This window comes from Plectropomus leopardus, chromosome 1, assembly GCF_008729295.1.
Source record: "Plectropomus leopardus isolate mb chromosome 1, YSFRI_Pleo_2.0, whole genome shotgun sequence".
Classification (NCBI taxonomy): Eukaryota; Metazoa; Chordata; class Actinopteri; order Perciformes; family Serranidae; genus Plectropomus; species Plectropomus leopardus.
Genome location: NC_056463.1, coordinates 2,199,091 through 2,218,316, shown reverse-complemented (window position 1 = coordinate 2,218,316; position 19,226 = coordinate 2,199,091). Strand labels below are relative to the sequence as shown.

General features: G+C 38.3%; 1 protein-coding gene across 2 annotated transcripts in view; it reads left to right on the top strand.

The window, feature by feature from the left end:
- The first annotated feature begins 7,723 nt into the window (after positions 1-7,723).
- sh3gl3a (SH3-domain GRB2-like 3a) overlaps positions 7,724-19,226 on the top strand; it is a 35,602-nt gene continuing 24,099 nt past the window's right edge. For both annotated transcript variants that reach the window (XM_042490299.1, XM_042490290.1), the window contains exon 1: positions 7,724-7,887. In XM_042490299.1, coding sequence (XP_042346233.1) covers positions 7,843-7,887 — 45 coding nt within the window. In that variant the 5' untranslated portion in view covers positions 7,724-7,842. The remainder of the gene's footprint in view (positions 7,888-19,226) is intronic.

The window sequence follows — 19,226 nt, the reverse complement described above, 5'->3', positions numbered from 1 at the left end:
TACTTTTCTCAGTTTTTTACATATTATACTATAATGTTTTTTTTCTACATGGTATACTTTGACTCTTTTTTTACGACATACTACGCTAACCCTAACCCTAACCTCAATTTACTACACTATTACCTCTTTTTTAACATACTATACTATGTATAGTTGTTGTTTTAGGATATGTTGAATAATTAAAACATTTAAAATGAATGAATTTCATACATAGCTGGAGAGAAAGTATAAATGAGCCTCAACACTGCTTCAAATTCTTGAGATCTGGTGAATAAAAAAGCGAAAATGTGTTAAAACATGTCATAATCACTTTAACATTTGACAGCCCCAATGTTTATATGCATGTTTGAAAGGTGTTTAATTACAGTAGTACAGAGAAAAGATGTAAAGAGGAGGTTTGTTGCCGTCCTCATCTCCGCGGCAGCATCATCTGATCCGGCTGACTCCCTCGAGTGCTTGTAAAACTCGCTGTTAGGCGGAGCAACATCCTCTGACAGATACATTCAGCAATGAGCTGCTGGGAGAATAACATACGGGCTCCTCCTCATGACAAGTCATTCACAACAGAGGGGAAACTAAAAATGTATTTTAAGAGGAGTTTTACCACTTACAGTATTTAGGCATCAGATAGTTCATTTGTGTCTGAGATTTCTGCCACAGAGCTGAACAGAATTTAATTTCTGTTTGTTGCATCAGTGACAAACGAGTTTAAAAATTTAAAAGAATCTTAAAAAATTCAACATCTCATTCTGGAAACAGTGTCCACAGGCCTCTCTGGAGGTGAATTTTGTATTGAGAAAATATCCCAATATGAAAACTAGTTACAGCAAAGGCCAGGGGTAAGAAAGAAAATTCGCTTTTGTTGTAAGTTTCGGTGAATCGACCCTTTAATTAATGAGAAAATCTGCTTAATGAGTACATTTCTGTGCAAATCTGCTTGTTTGGCAAAATCTCAATCATCTGTCAGTGAGTAAGTTTACATGCACAAAAATATTCTTTTTTTCCGCCCTTATTCCAAAAAAAGAAAAAACAAAACAAAAAACACAATATTCCTACTGAGCTGTTTAACTAACTAATGAAATTCTGCCAATATTGCTGTTTTTAAGGTTCATATGGATGCCCAAACATGTGGTTTATCAAAATAAAGAAAAGTAGAACGGCTGGAGTCACTTGACATTTTGCTTCTTTGGATGAAAATATGATTTTTTTTCTTTTTTTTACTAATTTCTTACTAATTTTGGGTAATTTCTTCTTTGGTTTGTCATTGCCTCATCCCCATGTTTTGGAAAAAAAATAAGCCAATCTGTTCTCACAGCTAGATGCCACTAAATCCCACGACAGCACATATTCAGAGCAATAATTCGCCAAACTCAAGAAAATGAGGGTTTAATAGGAGACTAAATGGCTCATTTAGCAGGACTTGTTTTCAGAGGTTATCTCGCCATCAGGCCTCGCTGACAGGCTGAGGGGGGGGGGGGTCGGTCCTCAGAATAACTGTGCAGGTAAACTCTGCCTGACCCCGTCATTGTTTGACTGATGAGACAAACAAACACACAAATACAGCTGCAGACGCAGAGACATGCACCGTAAAATCTGACAAGTTGATTTTACTTAAAATCTAAGAAACCAATCACCTGAAAGTGTAAATAGAACTGTCAGTCATAATTCATGGTAACTTTGTATCTGATTGTTAAGTTTATGCATCATTTAGTTGTATTTACTTAATTTTGTGAAGTTGTTGCAACTCAAAAATGACAAGTTTATTCAAATCAATCCCTCTAAGTTTCAGCAACTTGAGTAAACTAAGTATACTGCACTATATATCTGTAATCTGCAGGTTGCAGACTAGTAGATCCTACCTGTGTTTTTCTTAAACACGTAAAGAAAACAGAACTCGCAAAACTCCTCGCTTAATTATTGGAAAAATCGTCGTTGTGATGGACATGTTAAAATATTCTTAGAAACTGATTGCCTTGGAAAAGGAAAGTAAATACATAACTATAATTCTTAACTTATATTTACTTTACATCTAAGTATTAAGCTTACTTTTAATTAACTGGAAAAAGTGCTTATGTACATGTTTTTTTTTAAGCCAGGGTAAAAAAGCTTGGCAAAAAATATATCGAATAATCAAAATTGCATAGCCTTTTTTGAGGTCATTTTCTTGTTTTCTTAAATTTTGAAATTCTTTTTTCTTCTATTTTCCTCCTATTTTTTTTTTAAATTTTCGGGTAATTTCGTTACTCATTGCCTTATTGCCACGTCTTTGAAAACAATCAAGCCAATTTGTTCAAAAGGTTAAATAATGTCAGCTTGTCAGATTTTGCAGTTTGCCGTGCATGTAGACACACAGTGACAGCATGTCTGAATGCACACAGACAGCGTTAAAGGGGTAAAAACATCCACCTGGTGAGAGATATTTAGATGCATTAATAGTGTTTTGATCATATTTTGATTTTTGTGATCCTTTTCTTTTGGCATAATAAAAATGGAAGAACCCAGATGGTAGTCACATTCAGCGGTTATTAAAATTCGCATCGCCGCAAAATGGCATGCACTACACTCGCTGAAAAAAGCTCTCACCGTTATTGAAGAGGTGAATTAATCGCTGTAATACTGCGATGCAAAGCTAAAGGGCATGGATGGAAATGGACCGGGGACAGTGGAAGTATCGCTGGGCCCACATTGAAAAAGCGAGGAGGACAAATCTGTTACGCAACATGCCAAAGTATTGCACTATTACAGAGGGCTGAAAGCCTTGCATAACTCAACAATTCAACCCACCCGTCACATTTACTGTACATTAGTGAGCCTGCAGAGCGGTTCCTCATCACTTTGGAGCTGAAAAACCCAGTTCTGACAAGTGGCCCCCATCCTTTTTCTCTGGCACGTTGCAGGAATCTAGTACCACTCAGAGAGGGCACAATGGGTTATTTCAGTCCCTCCTGTGTGCTGTATGTAGGCGACAATATTCAGCAGAGAACCTGGTTGATCTGTAGAGGTGGAGCACTTGCTCAGCTTCCTCCACAGAGCTGTATCTGTATCTGGAACAACAGGCATCTTTAGGGCTATTTTTAAGAAGCAGTGGACCACTTTCAGGAAGCGCTCAGTGGTAAATATGGAACAGATTGAAACTGAGGCTGAGCCGTCAGCACACACAGCAACACGTTGGTTGGGAGCTAGCTCACAGCTAACTTCTTTGCAATATTGACTTTTTGGTGTGACTGAACACAAACTGAAAAAAAAAAAAAACATCCAGTGGTTAAAGTTGCAAGAAAAACACAATGTGAGACGATGTTCCATCCTGAACAACCTGTGGACAAACCAGCCAGTTAAGTTAAGTTGTTTTGACAATAAGTGGTATCAGTATTTTCTGTTATCTGTTGGTGCTGAGATCTCATGCTGAATTCATGTCATCCGACTTGGTTGTGTTCATGTGATTTGAGGTTGTAAAGTGGGAACAACATGGAAGCTACAAAGAAGGTGGGTTGCATTTTAATGCTAAGAGCATTTAAACAAGAGGCTGATGGCAGCAACTCACTAAGTATACGCGCTCCATGGTCCCCTCTGCTGAAGCACGACTTTTCTACGATAGAAAAGCACTTATCAACATCGGGAAAAGTTTCGTGGGGTTTGGACTGAATGCAGCAGACCAGAAGAGGATCCCCACCAATGGCATAAACTGAATAGCCAGAGGGGAGAAACAAGACCAAGCGCCCTGGTAGAAGAGAGGGAGGAGAGCCGGCATCAGGGCGAGGCTTACCCGAATTGGACCAAGAGCTGTTCCTCCACTAAGCCTTCTTCTGGCTAAAGTCCGATTGCAGGAGAATAAAGTGGGTGAGATGTCATTGAGGTTCACTCAGAACAGCCAACAGATGCATATATTAAAATGTACAACTAGGCCTACTAAAAGTAAATGATAGCTACTCAGAACAAAATGACAAAATACAATATAATTTCAGCCCTTTAACACCTGGGTTTTGACTCAGGTGTTACAGGGTTGAAAGACGTCACTGATTCTATCTGCCTCATCTCCTCAGGCAGGTCGCTCCAAATCCTGAAGTGTGACTATAATTTAAATCAGTATTACGCTTTCTCTACGAAATCCCCAGAAAATATCAGTGAAACAAAAACTTGTCCTGCTTTTCTTGAGAATACGTCAGCTGATTGTGATCCTGAAAGTCAGATTTGCTGCGAGCACCTGGAGAGCAGCGGATACGTGCACGCTACTGTGAGAATCCCAAACAGTGAAACTGAGCCCTCTGAACAACACGGCTCCTGATCCCCCACATGTTCCAGAGAGAGGGGTCTTTCTGGGGCACTGACACCGGATCCCACCTCTCAGTCCTGGGACGGGGATCAGGGCTGGTGGGGGGGCAGGACTGGAGGGTGAGGCAGAGAAAGGGGGAGAGAATGGATTGTCCACGGGTGCTTGGGAAGCTGAGGAATATGAGGGGTATTACCGCCCGGCACGGCGACCAGATGGACAGCAGATGACTTTCGTTCTTCCAAAAACTCTGCAGGCCGAGGGAGGAAGAGTAGGAGGAGGAGGTTGTGGAGGAGGTGGAGAGGAGTAAAAGCCAAGGGAAGGAGGAGACAGGCTGTAGTGAAATTTTTGGCTTTACAAGACAAGTTTTTTTGTTTTTGTTTTTTATCGTCTCTGGACTGTGTCATGTCCATCAAAAACATTTGTGTGCTGCAAAACGATGTAAAAACACACTTAAAACTTCCACCATAACGTAAACTGTGCTTTTACAAAGATACGAGAAAACACTCAAAGATCAAATATTCTTAGATAAACTTTTCATTGATTTAGGATCCTGGAACCAGTCTAATATCCTTCATCCTTGATTCAGCTGTGTACACATATTTAAATCAAATCACGGTCCAGCTTCAGCACATTGGGCAGCCAGCACAGGGGAGGACACTGGTGCCAGTCTGCCCCCTGCTGCTAGAGTCAGACCCTCACTGGTTCCAGTATCTGCTCCTCTGCAGATCAGTACTGCTCCCTGGTGGTGCAGAAAAACAGTCACAGGCAATAACCCGAATAGTCCTTATAAGTCTTTACCTAGAAAAGAGCGATGGGATTGTTTTTCTTTGCATTTCTGTCCTCTGGGCTTTAATGAAAAAAAAAAGATTTTTTAAATGTACTCCATAATATTTAAATATAGAACAAACAGTTGAGTTTGTTGTTAATAGTAATTGTAAAAAACGGAGAGGAAAAAAAACAAACAAAATAACAAATCCTGTGCTGTTTATAATGCTGAGATATGTAAGTATATCAACATATTAGATTAGTAGTATTACCAGCCCTAGTATTATTTCCATGCACCTTTCCTTTTGCACTACTTTGAAAACGTCTCAGAAATGGGAGAAAAGACATATATTCGTCTTTATTTAATAAAAAATGTCCCTGCCAGTGTCCGCTTCACTCTCATTCTCTGCTGGTGTCCCCGCCTGTGTCTCAGAATGTCCGCTCCGCTCTCATTCTTCCTCGGTGTCCCCACCGATGTCCGCTCCGCTCTCATTCTTCCTTGGTGTCTCTGCCGATGTCCGCTCTCTTTCTCTGCCGGTGTCTCCCCCGATGTCTGCTCCACTCTCATTCTCCGCCAGTGTCCTCGCCGATGTCCCCATTGGTGTCTCCGCTGGTGTCCCCGCCGGTGTCTGCTCCGCTCTCAGTCTCTGCTGGTGTCCCCGCTGGTGTCTCAAAATGTCCGCTCTGCTCTCATTCTCCACAGGTGTCCCCGCTGGAGTCTGCTCTCATTCTCCGCTTTGCTCTTATTCTCAACCGACGTCTCTGCCGGTGTCCACTTCAATCTCATTCTCCGCCAGTGTCTAAATAAATAATAAATAATTAAAAACAAAGAACAACGTAAAATTGACTAGTTATTTTGTTTTCGTTTTCTTGTTATGACAAAAACTTGACATTAAGAGGATTAAAATCTCTAAAATTAATCGATGTGATATTTATGATTAGGAATGATGTTGGTTAAAAACAAATAACTCAATTTAAGTAGAAAATAATATTGATGAATAATATTCTTTTCTTCTTCTTCTTCTAAATCTTGAAAAGTGCACTTTATGCACAGAGCGATACAAGTGTGATTGATTGATTTAAGTGTTAAGATATTTATCTTATCTCGCTTCACTGTAAAAACTGACTATAGCTGTTTCTGTTAACTCTTTCATTATCATAGGTCTACTGTTTCCGATCCTTTGAAGCTTTGAAGTCATCATTTCTTTCCGCCGCGGTTTCCTCCGCACGAGCAGCTGACAGCCAATGGGGTTTGAGATGTGGCGACATCACTGCAATTCAGGAAACCCTCTCCTCCTCCACCAATCAACGGGTCAAGCAACATCAGGTAGATACGCTTTCCTGTGGACACTTTCAAAATAAAACAAAATGTCCAATGCTTTTTAACATTCTAGTTTGCTTTGTGAAAATGACAAATATATAAAATAAGTCTGTAAAAAAGAAAGTAAGGAAGACACTTAAGAAATGGAAAGACTGTTTAATTATGATCACATTTAGGCTGAAGAATCAAAGTATTGAAGAGAAATTAAAATATATTTAAAACATCTATAAGATAAAATAACATAATAATTTATTAGATCTACAGTGGGGAAATTTGCATTGTTACAGCATCTATGAGGTATAGGACAGCACCAAAAGAACAATACAATAGTAAAAAATAATTACAAACATAAAAAATAATAAATAATAAAAAAAAAACAAGGTGCAAAGATAGTAATATAAAATCACAAGGTGCCAACAACTCAACAGTCTAGAAAAATATATATGTACAACAATTGCACATGGAGGATAATTGCACTTGGCTCCAGCATCTGAGCATTTTAAGGAATCTGTAATAGTGGTTCTTGTTCAGTGGCACCTTTTAACCCTTTAATGCCTGAACTGTTATTAGTTTTCTTGAGCTGCATTCAGACACCTTTAACAAACATTAAAACGTCTGAAAGCTGAAAAAAAAATGGTTTCTTTTCAATAACCTCGGAAAAAAGGCAACAAGCATCATGGCATTAGGTGCCCTGCAAACTGTAAGAAATAAGGAAAAGATGTCAGGAAAATGACCTGAAAATCTGTTGTTTTTCTCTCTTGTTTTTTAAAAGCAGGGATGAAATTATTTGAAGTTTTTTTTTTTTTTGTTTTTTTTTTAAGTACATGTTTGTACATTAGCACCTTTTTAAGTCATTCCTTTGTACTAATTTTCAGGTCATTTTCCTTTTTGTTAAAAAAAACCCCCAAAGAATGCTAGTTTTGATGAATTCCCTGCCAAGTTGCTCATTGCTGTCGCCCAATGTTGTTGTTTTTTGTTTGTTTTCACAAACAAAAAATCTTTATCTGGTGTTACAGATAAAGCATATTTGGTGAGAAAGTCTGTGTAGCTCAGCAAAAGTCTTTTATCATTAAACTGCGTCAGTAAAATAATATTATTTGAAAACCATTTTTCATAAAATAAATATAAAGAGTGGAGGAAAGGTTACAGTTTCAGTGTTCAAAGTGACACTTTTTATTAATTTATTTTTAAAACTATCTTTATTTAGTTTTCAAAATATACAATTGTTCAATGTAATGTACAAAATCGGCCTGTAGAAAGATGACACTTTTATTTTTAAGAGAATAAAAGTTTTTCCGGTTCCGTCGGCCATATTTGCGCGAGCTTGACTCCGCTCAGGTCTTTGCTGCAATCTTGAACGGTGCTGACTGATGAGTGCGGTGCTGTGGAGTCGCCTGGCTCTTTCTTCTACCTACATTTTCCTACTTTTATTCAGTGTTTCGCGGATCATTTCCTCAGGAGGTGAAGCTTCACACGTCCGTCGAAGATGTCTGTGGCCGGGCTGAAGAAACAGTTCCACAAAGCCAGTCAGGTAGGAGCCGCCTGTTACCCTCCTTCATAACAACAATTGTTTGGATGTGAACCATGTTTGCAGCTAACGGTGAACGGAGCCAGGCTTCAGGTGACCACAAAACATTTAAAGTAGCCAACTTTAAAGTCTTATATGAAACTGAGGTCGGCTGTGGCGCCACAGCAGGCGCAGTTTCGACGCGTTTAAGCCCTCCGCGTATCGTTACTTTTTGATTGGGACAAGTTCTGTCGGTGCGGAGAGAACGTCACACCAAACTCCGTAGAAAATTCCGAAAATTTAATGTTTTCTCACAAACTGGCGATTACACATTCGTTGTTTGAGTTTTTTAAAGAGCGTTTTAGAAACATTGCTATCTTGAGGGTATTTCGGCATTGTTATTGGCGTTTTAGCTCTTCAGTTTTCAACACACTGTTGTAATAAATGTGTTAGGATGTTAACGAAACGGTGGACCTTGTTGCCGTTGTTATTCCGAAGCTAACAGGTGCCAGTAAATATAGTCATATCCTAACATGGGGGAAAGCTATTTAAATGTGAAAATACTTACGAAAATCTTTGTTAATAACAAAAATAATGATCATGATAATAATAATAATCACACATAATCGAGTGTAGTTTGGCATGACGTTATTTTAAATCTCTACATGTGACAGCCTTTGGAGAGAAACCACATGCAGGCTATGACTAGTTTGAGACTAGTTTACAGGGAATTTCTTTTATTTTCATTAAATCATAAACGTACAGTACAATTTAAGAGGAATGGAAATAGGGCGAAGTACTGCAACACAGAATAGATAAGGGACTGTTCTTTATGTGTCAGATCAGAGGAGAGAGGTGGCTGGGGTGTGACCTTTTTTACAACTTTGATTTTCCCCTGATTTACTTGGGGAAAATGCATGACCCTCCCTCCACCATAAATTTGTCATTAGATTTTGAAAACTGACTCTTTGATGTTTGGAAGTTAAAAGTTGGAGACGAAATCCTGGAGTTGGAAAAAGCCTCGTTTTTCATTCTTGTTGTTAATGCAGGTCAGTGCGTGCAAATAGTTTATTTTTGGATTTTTTTTTAAATGAGATGTAGAATAAAGTGATTTTTATGCAATATCACTATTTTAAGGTCAGATTTTGGTGATGCATTTTCTGAGAGAAGCATTTGTCTCACTCATGTGTCCAAGAACTGTCAGATATTTAAAAAATCTGCGATTTTTTTTTTTTTTTTTTTTTTTTTTACAGTTTCTGGCCATGTTAAATAATGTAATTTTGCCATTTTTTTTAAAAAAGAAAAAGTACCTTCATTAAAAAAAGTAAATAAAATAAATTCAAAAAATAGCAATTTAAAGATGCATGCCCTACACTTATCCAAAATAAAAAAACACAAGTCCCTCCCCAATGCTTAAAGGATTTCTTGACATGCCTCCCCCTTTTTGCACCAGTTCCTTCCCCCTCATAAACAACCAACGCTCCCTTAAGAGGAATTAAAGTAAGGTGAAGTACTGCAACAGTCAAGAACATAAATATAGAGTAGAACGGTTACAATAAAATCTGACAAATATACTAGTATTGTAACAAATAAAACATATACAATATTGCTGTTTCAGAATAAGAGAGCTGTGCAGCAAGTTTTTAGGTCTGTCTTGCCCACTTTATTTAGGAATTATAAAATAATCAAAAGTAACAGAGCTGTCTCATGTAGACTAGCAATATGTTTCAAACTTGTCGCACCTGCAACATACTGTAAGGTAATGTCAGGTGTGTTGTAACATGAAGACAGTAGAAAAACTGACCCAGCAGGGCCTCCTTATAATAACAGTTTCACACACTGAGGTTGTCGGTATTGTGTAATCCGGGCATGCATCCACTGCTCTGAAATGCACTTTAATGTTACTCATAAAATTCCTTGGCCTGTTATTCCCACAGCCTCCTGCCACCAAAATACACCATGGTGGGCGGCTGTGAGTAACTGTGAACCAGTTCGAACATTTCGGTAGCGTGTCACTAGCAACAAAGGCGGGGCTGGTGGATCAGCTGTTTGTCTAAATGAGCAGTGGCGCTTAAATGACAACAGAAATGTCTTGAGCTTTGTTAAACCTTTTAAGATCCTCTGTCAGTGAAGTAAGTGAGCCAGCAGCTGAATCATTAAGTGGAAATGGATGGGATTGGACTGGATTTCGGCTTGTACCTCACAGATTTGTTGTCCATTTGTTAGGTCTTATCATAATTGTTGCCCGCTGATGCATTTGGCTTTTAGGCTGCCTGACCAGAAAGTGTTGGGCTGCAGGTTGAGCTGTTTTGTTTGGAAAAAACTAAAAGCAAAGGCTGGATTTTTGTTATTTTCAAATTGAAATGTACTCTTTTCTCCGTCTGACTGTGCCAATAAGATGCCTCTATGTGTAACGTGTTGCAAGTAGATGGAAATAGAAAGAGACAGAGCGGAGCCAACTGGTTGCATTAGCTTGGCGAGCTAATAATCACCAGTAGATGAAACAAAGGAAAAATATAGCTTTGCCTTGAGCTGGGTGCAAGTCAGCCAAGTCAGGTCTTAACATGACCAAAGATCCACTCATCTCTTAGGGGCTTTTCAAGCCTGTTCCAGCTTATTGTTCTGGTTTTACTGGTTTACTGGTTTTAAAATTCTGTTTTAGAGCTTGATTTTCACTGGATTTCTGTGTCCAATTCTATTATTGTAATTTGGAAGTTAAAATAGTTTGATAATGTGATAGTATCAGCCGAATATATATATATATATATATATATATATATATATATATATATATATATATATATATATATATATATATATATATATATATATATATATATGTCAATATTTTTTATATTTTTAACACAAATCATAACTATTTTTATTGTTATTGTGATCAACATGCATACTAAGTGGGACATTTTTCAGTTGAAAAATCAACTTGTCAGTGTTTTCTGGTGGATCAACTCTTTTATAGTGACAAGCACACTCGTGCTGGGTGATGTGTTTGAACCGTAGACTATATATAAAGACGGATGACATGCCCCCACTTATTCCCGCTATGCTTAAGTGAAGCTAAAAGTGAAGTGAAGCTTTTATTTATTCCATTTTTGACACATCACCATAGCAACGTGCGTATTTTGCTGCCTTGCCAATCTGTTGGATCTATTTTTTTTTTTTCCCGTGCAATACAGAAGCGTCTGCCGTGTACCGTCTGTCGGATTTCATGTGAACGTAGCATAAGACTATCTAAAGGGTCGTTTACACGGAAACTTTTGTTGCGGTTTGGCCTTTGGTTCACATGACAAAAGCGTTTTGGGGGCCTGAAAACACAAACTTTTGAAACTGGGTTCCCAAATGTAATCTTTTGAAAACGCAACCCCTTTTTGTTGCTGTGTTAGCTGGCGATGGCCGGAGAGAACGGTGACGTCCCGGCTGCACTTGGCGCATGTGCCTGGTCTTCTTCTATGGTGTGTCAATACAAAGTTACACTGCCAACTACTGGCATGCATACTACAGCATTTTTGGTTGTTTCTGCGGATCATTGTACGTGAAGATAGTTCTCACATTATCATATGAATGCAGATTTTTTTAAAATGCAAAGGAAAAAATTTCCATTTCTAGTAGGGCTGTCGTCATCTAAAGATGGCCTTAATTGCTTTAAATGCATTGTAAAACACTTTTTATTTACACTCGACAGACAAAATAAAACTAAACAAAGTTGTCTCAGTTAGTCTTTCCACTCTTCTAACAATCACCATCTCGCGTTTCTTCAAAATAAACCCTTAATTCACCAAGACAGATGTGGAAATATGGCTCTACACACTGTTTTTTCCCTGTTGTCTCTGGTGTTGCTCTGCTCGCTCTCATTCAGTCTTTGGAGGCACATCATTAAATTAGCAAAAACAAAATGACAAAAAAAACCCTGAAGTGTCTTCAGAGTAGCACTCAGCATCCTTTACTTGTTCAGTCCCGTAGCTGACCTCTGACCCCTTGTGAGGGGTTGAATTCCTGTTCCTGTCATAAATGTGACATTGTAAAAAGGCCTTATTGTGAGACAAGATAACTCCTCAAATACTGTGTTTATTACGGGGCATTGTTCCTTTTAAGTAGCTCTGGCATGAATTTCTCTGTAAAAACATTGCTGTTTTTTTCCTCAGAACTGGTTTCAGTTAAATTTTGCACTTTCAGGTTTTTTTTATACCTTGCAGTTGAACGCCTCACTCACATAGCGCCGTGTACAGGCCTGGACCTGTCTTTTAGGATAATTACATAACACCATAATTAGTCACCTAAAGATTTCAGCTCCATATGTGTGTGCCTGTAGACATTAAGACAGGTTATGTAGTATTCACAGCTTTAACCACAGAAATACTGCTTATGAACCGCAGTATATCTTACAGATTTCAGTTAAATTTTCAATTGTAGTATTGGTTGGATGTTTTCTTGAAATTCCTCTCAACACGATCTCATTCGTCGTGGAAATTCCTCCCACTTACCTCAGATTAGAGCTGCCATAATGCCTCGTGTGACATTGAAATTCCCAGACCAAATACCATCAGCTATCTAACTAGATAGAGAGCGCTGACATTGGCGATGACCTACGAGCAGCATCTGGGTGAATCATAGATCAGGATTCACATTAGAGACTCATTGTGTAATTCAGAATATCACTGTGTTGTTCCCTCACTGCAGAGAGGAAATCTCACACTGAGCATCTGGGGGCAAAGCAGGGGAATATGAATGTCATTATTTATCTAGCAGAGTTATTCCCATGTGCATGAGCTAAATGTCAACCTGCCACTTCCTGTCTGTGCTCCTGATTGTTGTTGGGGTGTATGATCCCCTGCAGTCTTTGATCAGTGCAGTTGGACAATGAAAGAGACATTTAATTACCAGGGTTTGTATGGTCATGAAAAGTCATGGAATTTGCAATAAAATAGCAATTTCAGACATGGAAAACTAAACATACCTTGAAAGTTTTAGAAAAGTCTTAAAGTTTTGTGTCACAGACCTGCGTAATAACACATAACTTGTTCAAAGGCCGTTGGAAATCTGAAAATACAACAATAATTTATCTTTCTACAGTTTCTGGCTGTGATAAATAGAAAAGAAAACATGCCTTCCAAACCCAGGGGGCCATTGATTTATAAATCATGTGTTCTTTAAAAATTAAACGTTTTTAAAGAAAATGTTTTATTTAAAAATCACCAATAAACAAATAAATTGAATGAAAAAAATATGGGCTTTCTTTCTTTAAAAATTGTCAAAAACATAAAAGAAATGACAAATTCTTTTTGAAAGACAGAATCTTGCCTTCCAGACCCACAGGGGTTTGAAAAGCATGTTTTCTGTAAAAATTGCTAGCAAAGATTAACATTTAAAGATTTAAAGATTTATGCCCTCCCCAAAAATAAAAAAAACATACATCCCTTCCCAGTACCTCAAACATTTTTTGACATACCTCCTTTTTGCACCACCGCCTCCCCTCTTATAAATGACCAACAGTCTCTAAGTTATATTTAAACATTTAGTTCTGATAATGTTCTGAATTCATTTTTTCTTTAAAATGATATATATTTGACAAAGCTTTTATACAGTAATGAAAATGAACTTATAAGGAGTATTGATGCCCGTTTTAGATAATTTATGGTCTTTAAAATTTGCCTCAAAGTCGTGGAAAAATTATTGAAACTTGGTAAAAATGTAAATGAATGCTGAGTCACTGTTTCATAGTCTGTTTCATGTGATGACACTGAGGTTTCTGACGTAGAAATGTAGCCACTCTTCTTGTTATTTATTGCACACGTGGGAAAAATCAAATGAAACAGCGATTTTTCCTCTTGAGGTCAGTGATTTTGCATGTAAACGTGTACAGTATTTTCCACCTGATGTTCCCCGGCACCTGTTTGATCTTGCTGTTGTTCTCTGAGTCATGCTGTGAAAACAGTCAGAGCCGAGGCTTTGAAACAATTCAGAGCTTTTCTAACGTTCACGTCACCTGCAGTGGTTTCCTGCCACTGGAAACACCGTGAAAAACTTTCTGAAAATAACAACCAGACTGTATCAATCAGACTCATCACCACGGCAAAAAGAAGCAAACAGAAAATCAGTTTTTTTAGGTGTATGTCAAAAATATTGTTTGGTATTTCACCTGCTTCCTGAAGTGGAAATGTGAAGTGACCAGCAGCAGATAACTGAAGGAAAACACTGAAACTTCCTGTTTACTTCAACCAAATCTGAACATTTTTCCACTATTATTGAACTAGTGACACGTGCAGAAAACCTATTATGAGCTGAGGGTCCAATCTGTCCTGCATCTGTCTCTTGATAACGGCTCTGCTGTTGTTTCAGATCTGCTGTTAAGTTTTCTGTTCAAAGTCCACAGTACAGGTGGAACTTACTGGGGTTTTTTATGACCACTACAACTGACGTCTCATACACAGAAATGTTAGTTAGTGTCATAAAAACCTGCAGTTACCCAATTTCTCTGTCCTCCACTGTAATTTCCACTTCATCTGAGAGGGATACACTTGTGAACTTGATGTATTCACTTTAGTGGCAGGTGGGCTCTTCAACGTTGAATAATTTCTGAGCGTTTAACAGCTTCTGATCAATCTTTGAAGCTACTTAAATCGTATTATCAAAACCAGAGGCCTTGGAATTTTGAATGTCGTTGGATAGTTAGAGGTAGAATTTCATGTTTAAGAAGGTAGAAGGTAGAGTTATTGGTCATTTTTTAAACCAAGTTTAAAAAACGAAATAAGTTTTGTCCTTGATTCTGCTACATCTTTGGATTTGAAGGATGAGTTGAATAAAATCAGCAGCTACTGTGAAAATTCCATCCAGTTCTTTGGGCATGTTGTTGCTGGTGGCATCATTTAATTCCTGCAGTGCATTTTTTGAATTTACATCGAAGTCTTGTGTCCAAATGGCATCCACAAGGTCAGTCCATCCAGTGCAACAGCTGTTAGGGGTTAACCATGTCTCTGTAAAGATGTGCGCAGAGCAGTCTCTGATCTCCTGTTGCTGAGTGAGTCTTAATCACGTCTTATCCACTTTATTCTCATGCAAACCATGGATATGTTACATTTGTACATTATTTTGAAGCAGATACGGTGAAACTTGAACAACACTGTTTTGAACATGTGGTTTGGAAAAGATCCTGTTTTGGCTGAAAAGACCCATAATTTGTTAAATCTGTTTTGGATTTTTAAAGCTATTCTAGTTTAATTGGTAGGCTTCGTATAAACATGCCTACTGTAAGGACTTTTATGCAAAGCATATTGAAACAAAGGTTAAAAACACTATCTGAAAGGAACAATCTAGGTTAAAGTGCCAGGGTCTGAGCTGTCTTTACCAAAGGTCGCGGTGCAGAACTAATGTGCTCTCACGTGCCTGCGACATCAATTATCTTTTGTCTGAGCTGTACTTCTCTGCTCTGTTTACTGTAATCTATGTGTGCCTGCATCCTGCCACACAAAATTCTGCGAGATAAAGACGCAGCTGACACCTGGGTGAAGAGAATCTATCCATCTTTAATGATGGAGGGATGGAGGACTGAGTCACAGTAGCCTGGTGGTCTGGCAGGCAGCATTTCAGCTCATTAACAATTCAGGAGCTCATCATCATTGTGTGCGGCTCCACTGTGACGTGGTTCTGTTGATGGTACAAAATTAGAGCCTTCCAGCTGAACAGCAGTTGATACATGATCTGCAGAAACAGGGTGTCCTTTCCGAGGATTTCCTAAGGAGTGAAATATGAGATCAGTAGCTTTTCTTGAGTTTAAAAACTTGGTGGAAATCACTCTATTTGTGGGCAATAACATGCTCCATATGCACCAGATAGCTGTTTGGCAACTGTGTGGAAATGGTGATGTCTTCATTACATTGAAAAAGCATTTGTGGGAAACTTTTTTGCAGAAATAATCAGCCGGGAGTCAAAAATCATTTGTGGAAGTGCGATTGCTGCTCGCATTAAAAGCACAGATTCCGGCAGACTTGGAACAATAGTACCAGGGGAGCCAGGGGATAATGGCATAAAAAGCAGTGGGAGAAGGTGGACACAATCTTCAGAAAACAGACCCAGACCTTTTATTGTTTCTGGTTAAGAGCTCACGACAGAAAAGTTCACGCTAATAGAAAAATAGAAATACAGAGGAAATGAGCAGGGGCAGAAAGGATTATGGGCATGGGATGAGCTCCAGTAGCTCACTGCCAAGTTGGCAAAATATACCTGCATCCGTTCTGCTCTGACAAATCTTTCAGTGTATTTTTACTTTGTAGCGCCTTTTTATTGGCAAAGATCAAACACTGAAGTTATAGACTTCACATTTTAATGTGAGACTGTTGCTTTACTTTGGTGGTAATTACATTCGATAATGTTCATTAGAAAGTCACTGTTTTTCTGTTTAAGGTTACCTCTGCGAGCTGATGTCTGTACTATTCTGTGTATTTATTGTTTCTTAAAGTTTGCAGTTCAGTCAGAGGTGTTTGTCGTAGTGTCAGTTGAATCTTTCAGTTTTCGGTGCTGGGCTCCTTCGGCCTTCAGCTGCTACACTTCGATTGCTAGCTTGTTAACTTTTTTCTTTTTTGAGTTTTTGGCATGTTTTCATCTCTTTTGTGGCTCGTAGTTTTTCGTTGTCCGCTCACCACTGTTAGCAGGGTGTTTTTCTTCACTCTCTGGTAGGGATAGACAATTATTGTTTTTTTTTCAGGGCCAGCTGCAATACCGATTATTGGTTCTTAATGAAACTGATAGCTTATATTTGGGACCGATATGCAATTACAATTTACAATAAAAATTTCTGTTAAAATTTTTTAATTGTGAATATAACAAACTCCAACACAAAGGTTAAATACCTTTAGCAAATGTTAAATCAAACGGAAACTTTCGACATCATACACAGCAAGTTCCCTGTTTTTAAAAAAATTTAGTGATAATTTAAAAAAAAAACAAATAAAATTAGCTCCCTGAGGTTTTAAAAATTCCTCCAATGCTGACACTTTCTTCGCATGTATTGCAGACTGCCTTTCCTGGTGCTGGTTGAGTGTAATACTCTTACTTTAATCAGAGATCATTAAATATTCAGCAAAAAGCCAAATATTGGCCCTGATAATCAGCAAGGCTGATAATCTGTAGACCCCTTCTCTCTAGGCTGCTGTAGTTTGGAAAACATCTAAGAAAAATTAAAAGCTTTTTATAAAATCCCAAATGCCGCCTGGCTTGCAGTACAGTAGCAGAAACTGGTAATATGTATATGTAAAAAATCAGCCGATATGCTGTTATTATATTTTTAAACTCCTAAGTATTGATACTGTCATTGTCTTTGTCCAATTTTAGTTCACACTAAACGCTCTTGACAACACAGCAACCATTCTTCCACGACACCAACATTTTATCCCGTTAAAATAACAAAAGAGAGAAACGTGGTATGAAAAATATGAAAATATAAGTATGGTGTCATGCTTGCGTGTTTACCAGCTGTCATTATAATTCCACTCACAACATGTGGCCTGAGCGAAGGAATAATAATTACATTAGATGTGACCCGAGCTAACGACGCTGCTGATGGTAACAGACAACTGTGTCGCCGCTCTGGACGGTCCTCTAATGAGGCAATTACCTGGGATGGCAGGTTTAGGCTACGCATGACGAGGGAGGATTAATCCAATCATGTCATGCCAGCCTCTCTGATGTGTTGTTTTCTTCTTCACTGAGCAAAGATTCATTAATTTTAATTGTAAATCTTGAGATTGTTTTCAGTAAACGGCCTTGTTAACTTCACTTTGAGTTTGTCAGAAGATGATTCTCCCGCAGAAACAGAGCAGTGGTGTTATGCATACATACAGCGTGCAGCATATTGGCCTGATTTCTGTTCAAACATGTGAAGAGGGCGATGAGAAACTGTACAAGAAATGGCAAAAAAAAAAATAGAAAGAAATTAGAAAATAAGTTTAAAAAAAAAGAAAAAAGAAAAGTGGAAAAAAATTGCTATATTGTATTGGGTTTTTTTGTAACCTGATTTTAAATATACAATTAACACTTTGAAATCTGAACAAGCAGCTCGATTTTTTAATTTTCTTAAAATTTTCTCTCTTTCTCTCCACTTTTAACATTCATTTTCAGGTTGTTTTCTTCTGATCTTTTTACCAATTTCTTGCAGTTTGCCCCATGTGTCTGAAGATAATTAATTATATTTGCTTGGGTTTCAAAGGTAAAATACTTGTGAAAGATGTTTGTGGCTCAAGAAATACTGATGTTGATGAAGGGTATTAGGTATTATTATTATTAACATTTTTGGACATTTTTCACCTTTTCTAATATCTAATAAATTGTCACCTTTTACTCAATTTTGCAGTTTGTGGGACATTTCTTATCAAGTTGCTATTTCTGAGAGAAATCAAACCAATTTTCTCAGGCTTCAGAGGTCAAAATGTTAGGATAAGCCGTCTGAATGTAGCACGAGAAAATTGATGTCGATCCAGGTGTTAAAGGGTTAAAGCCAGACATAAACAATACAGTGTCTGCTAGACTGCCTGCTGCCTCTTCCTTCCTGCACAAACTGAAACCTGAACACATGAAGAAACTCACCCACAAGTGAGTTCAACACCCCCTCACACACACACGCAGAATAGATTTTGGTTGCATATACACTCAGCGTAATACATACACACACACACACACGCACACACACACACACACGCACAGACAAGGCAGTCGGGTAGATAACTGTGTGTGTATAGCGTAAATGCTGCATGAAAGGCTCTTTTCACTGTTATCTATCCAAGGACATCTCAAGCTTTTCAACTTACAGACCTGACAGACGCGCGCGCGCACACACACACACACACACACACGAACATGAGACACTACAGGCTTTGTATACATGAGTGGGAGAGAAACGTATTGCTTCAGTTTGTTTGCTGTTGAATTGTACGGCTGAATACATGTAAATAATATTGGTTAGAATCTTTAACCTTTTTTCGCTGGCGTAAAACCAAACATGACAAACTTTTCATCACTCAATTTTGGACCTCACGAATGGATCCTGAGTGCTTGTGATCCCTGAAACCTGCTCTGACAGCACTGCACTGTGTGTTATTGAGCCGGCTGTACAGTGAGCTGTAGGCCTTTCATTGACCTGCTCAGATCAATGAGCAGCAGCTATCTTTAGTTTATTAGATGGACGCACGCGCAGATCAAACTTCTGTGACAGGTTACTTAAAAGGAATGGAATTAATAGCAGCTTTGGTATGTTTTCCTGCCTTGTGTAATCTTAGCAGTGTTTCTTCAGCCGTTGCCTTGAGAAGCAATTTCCCCAGACACCAACATTATTAACCCTTAGGGCCCACTTTAATATC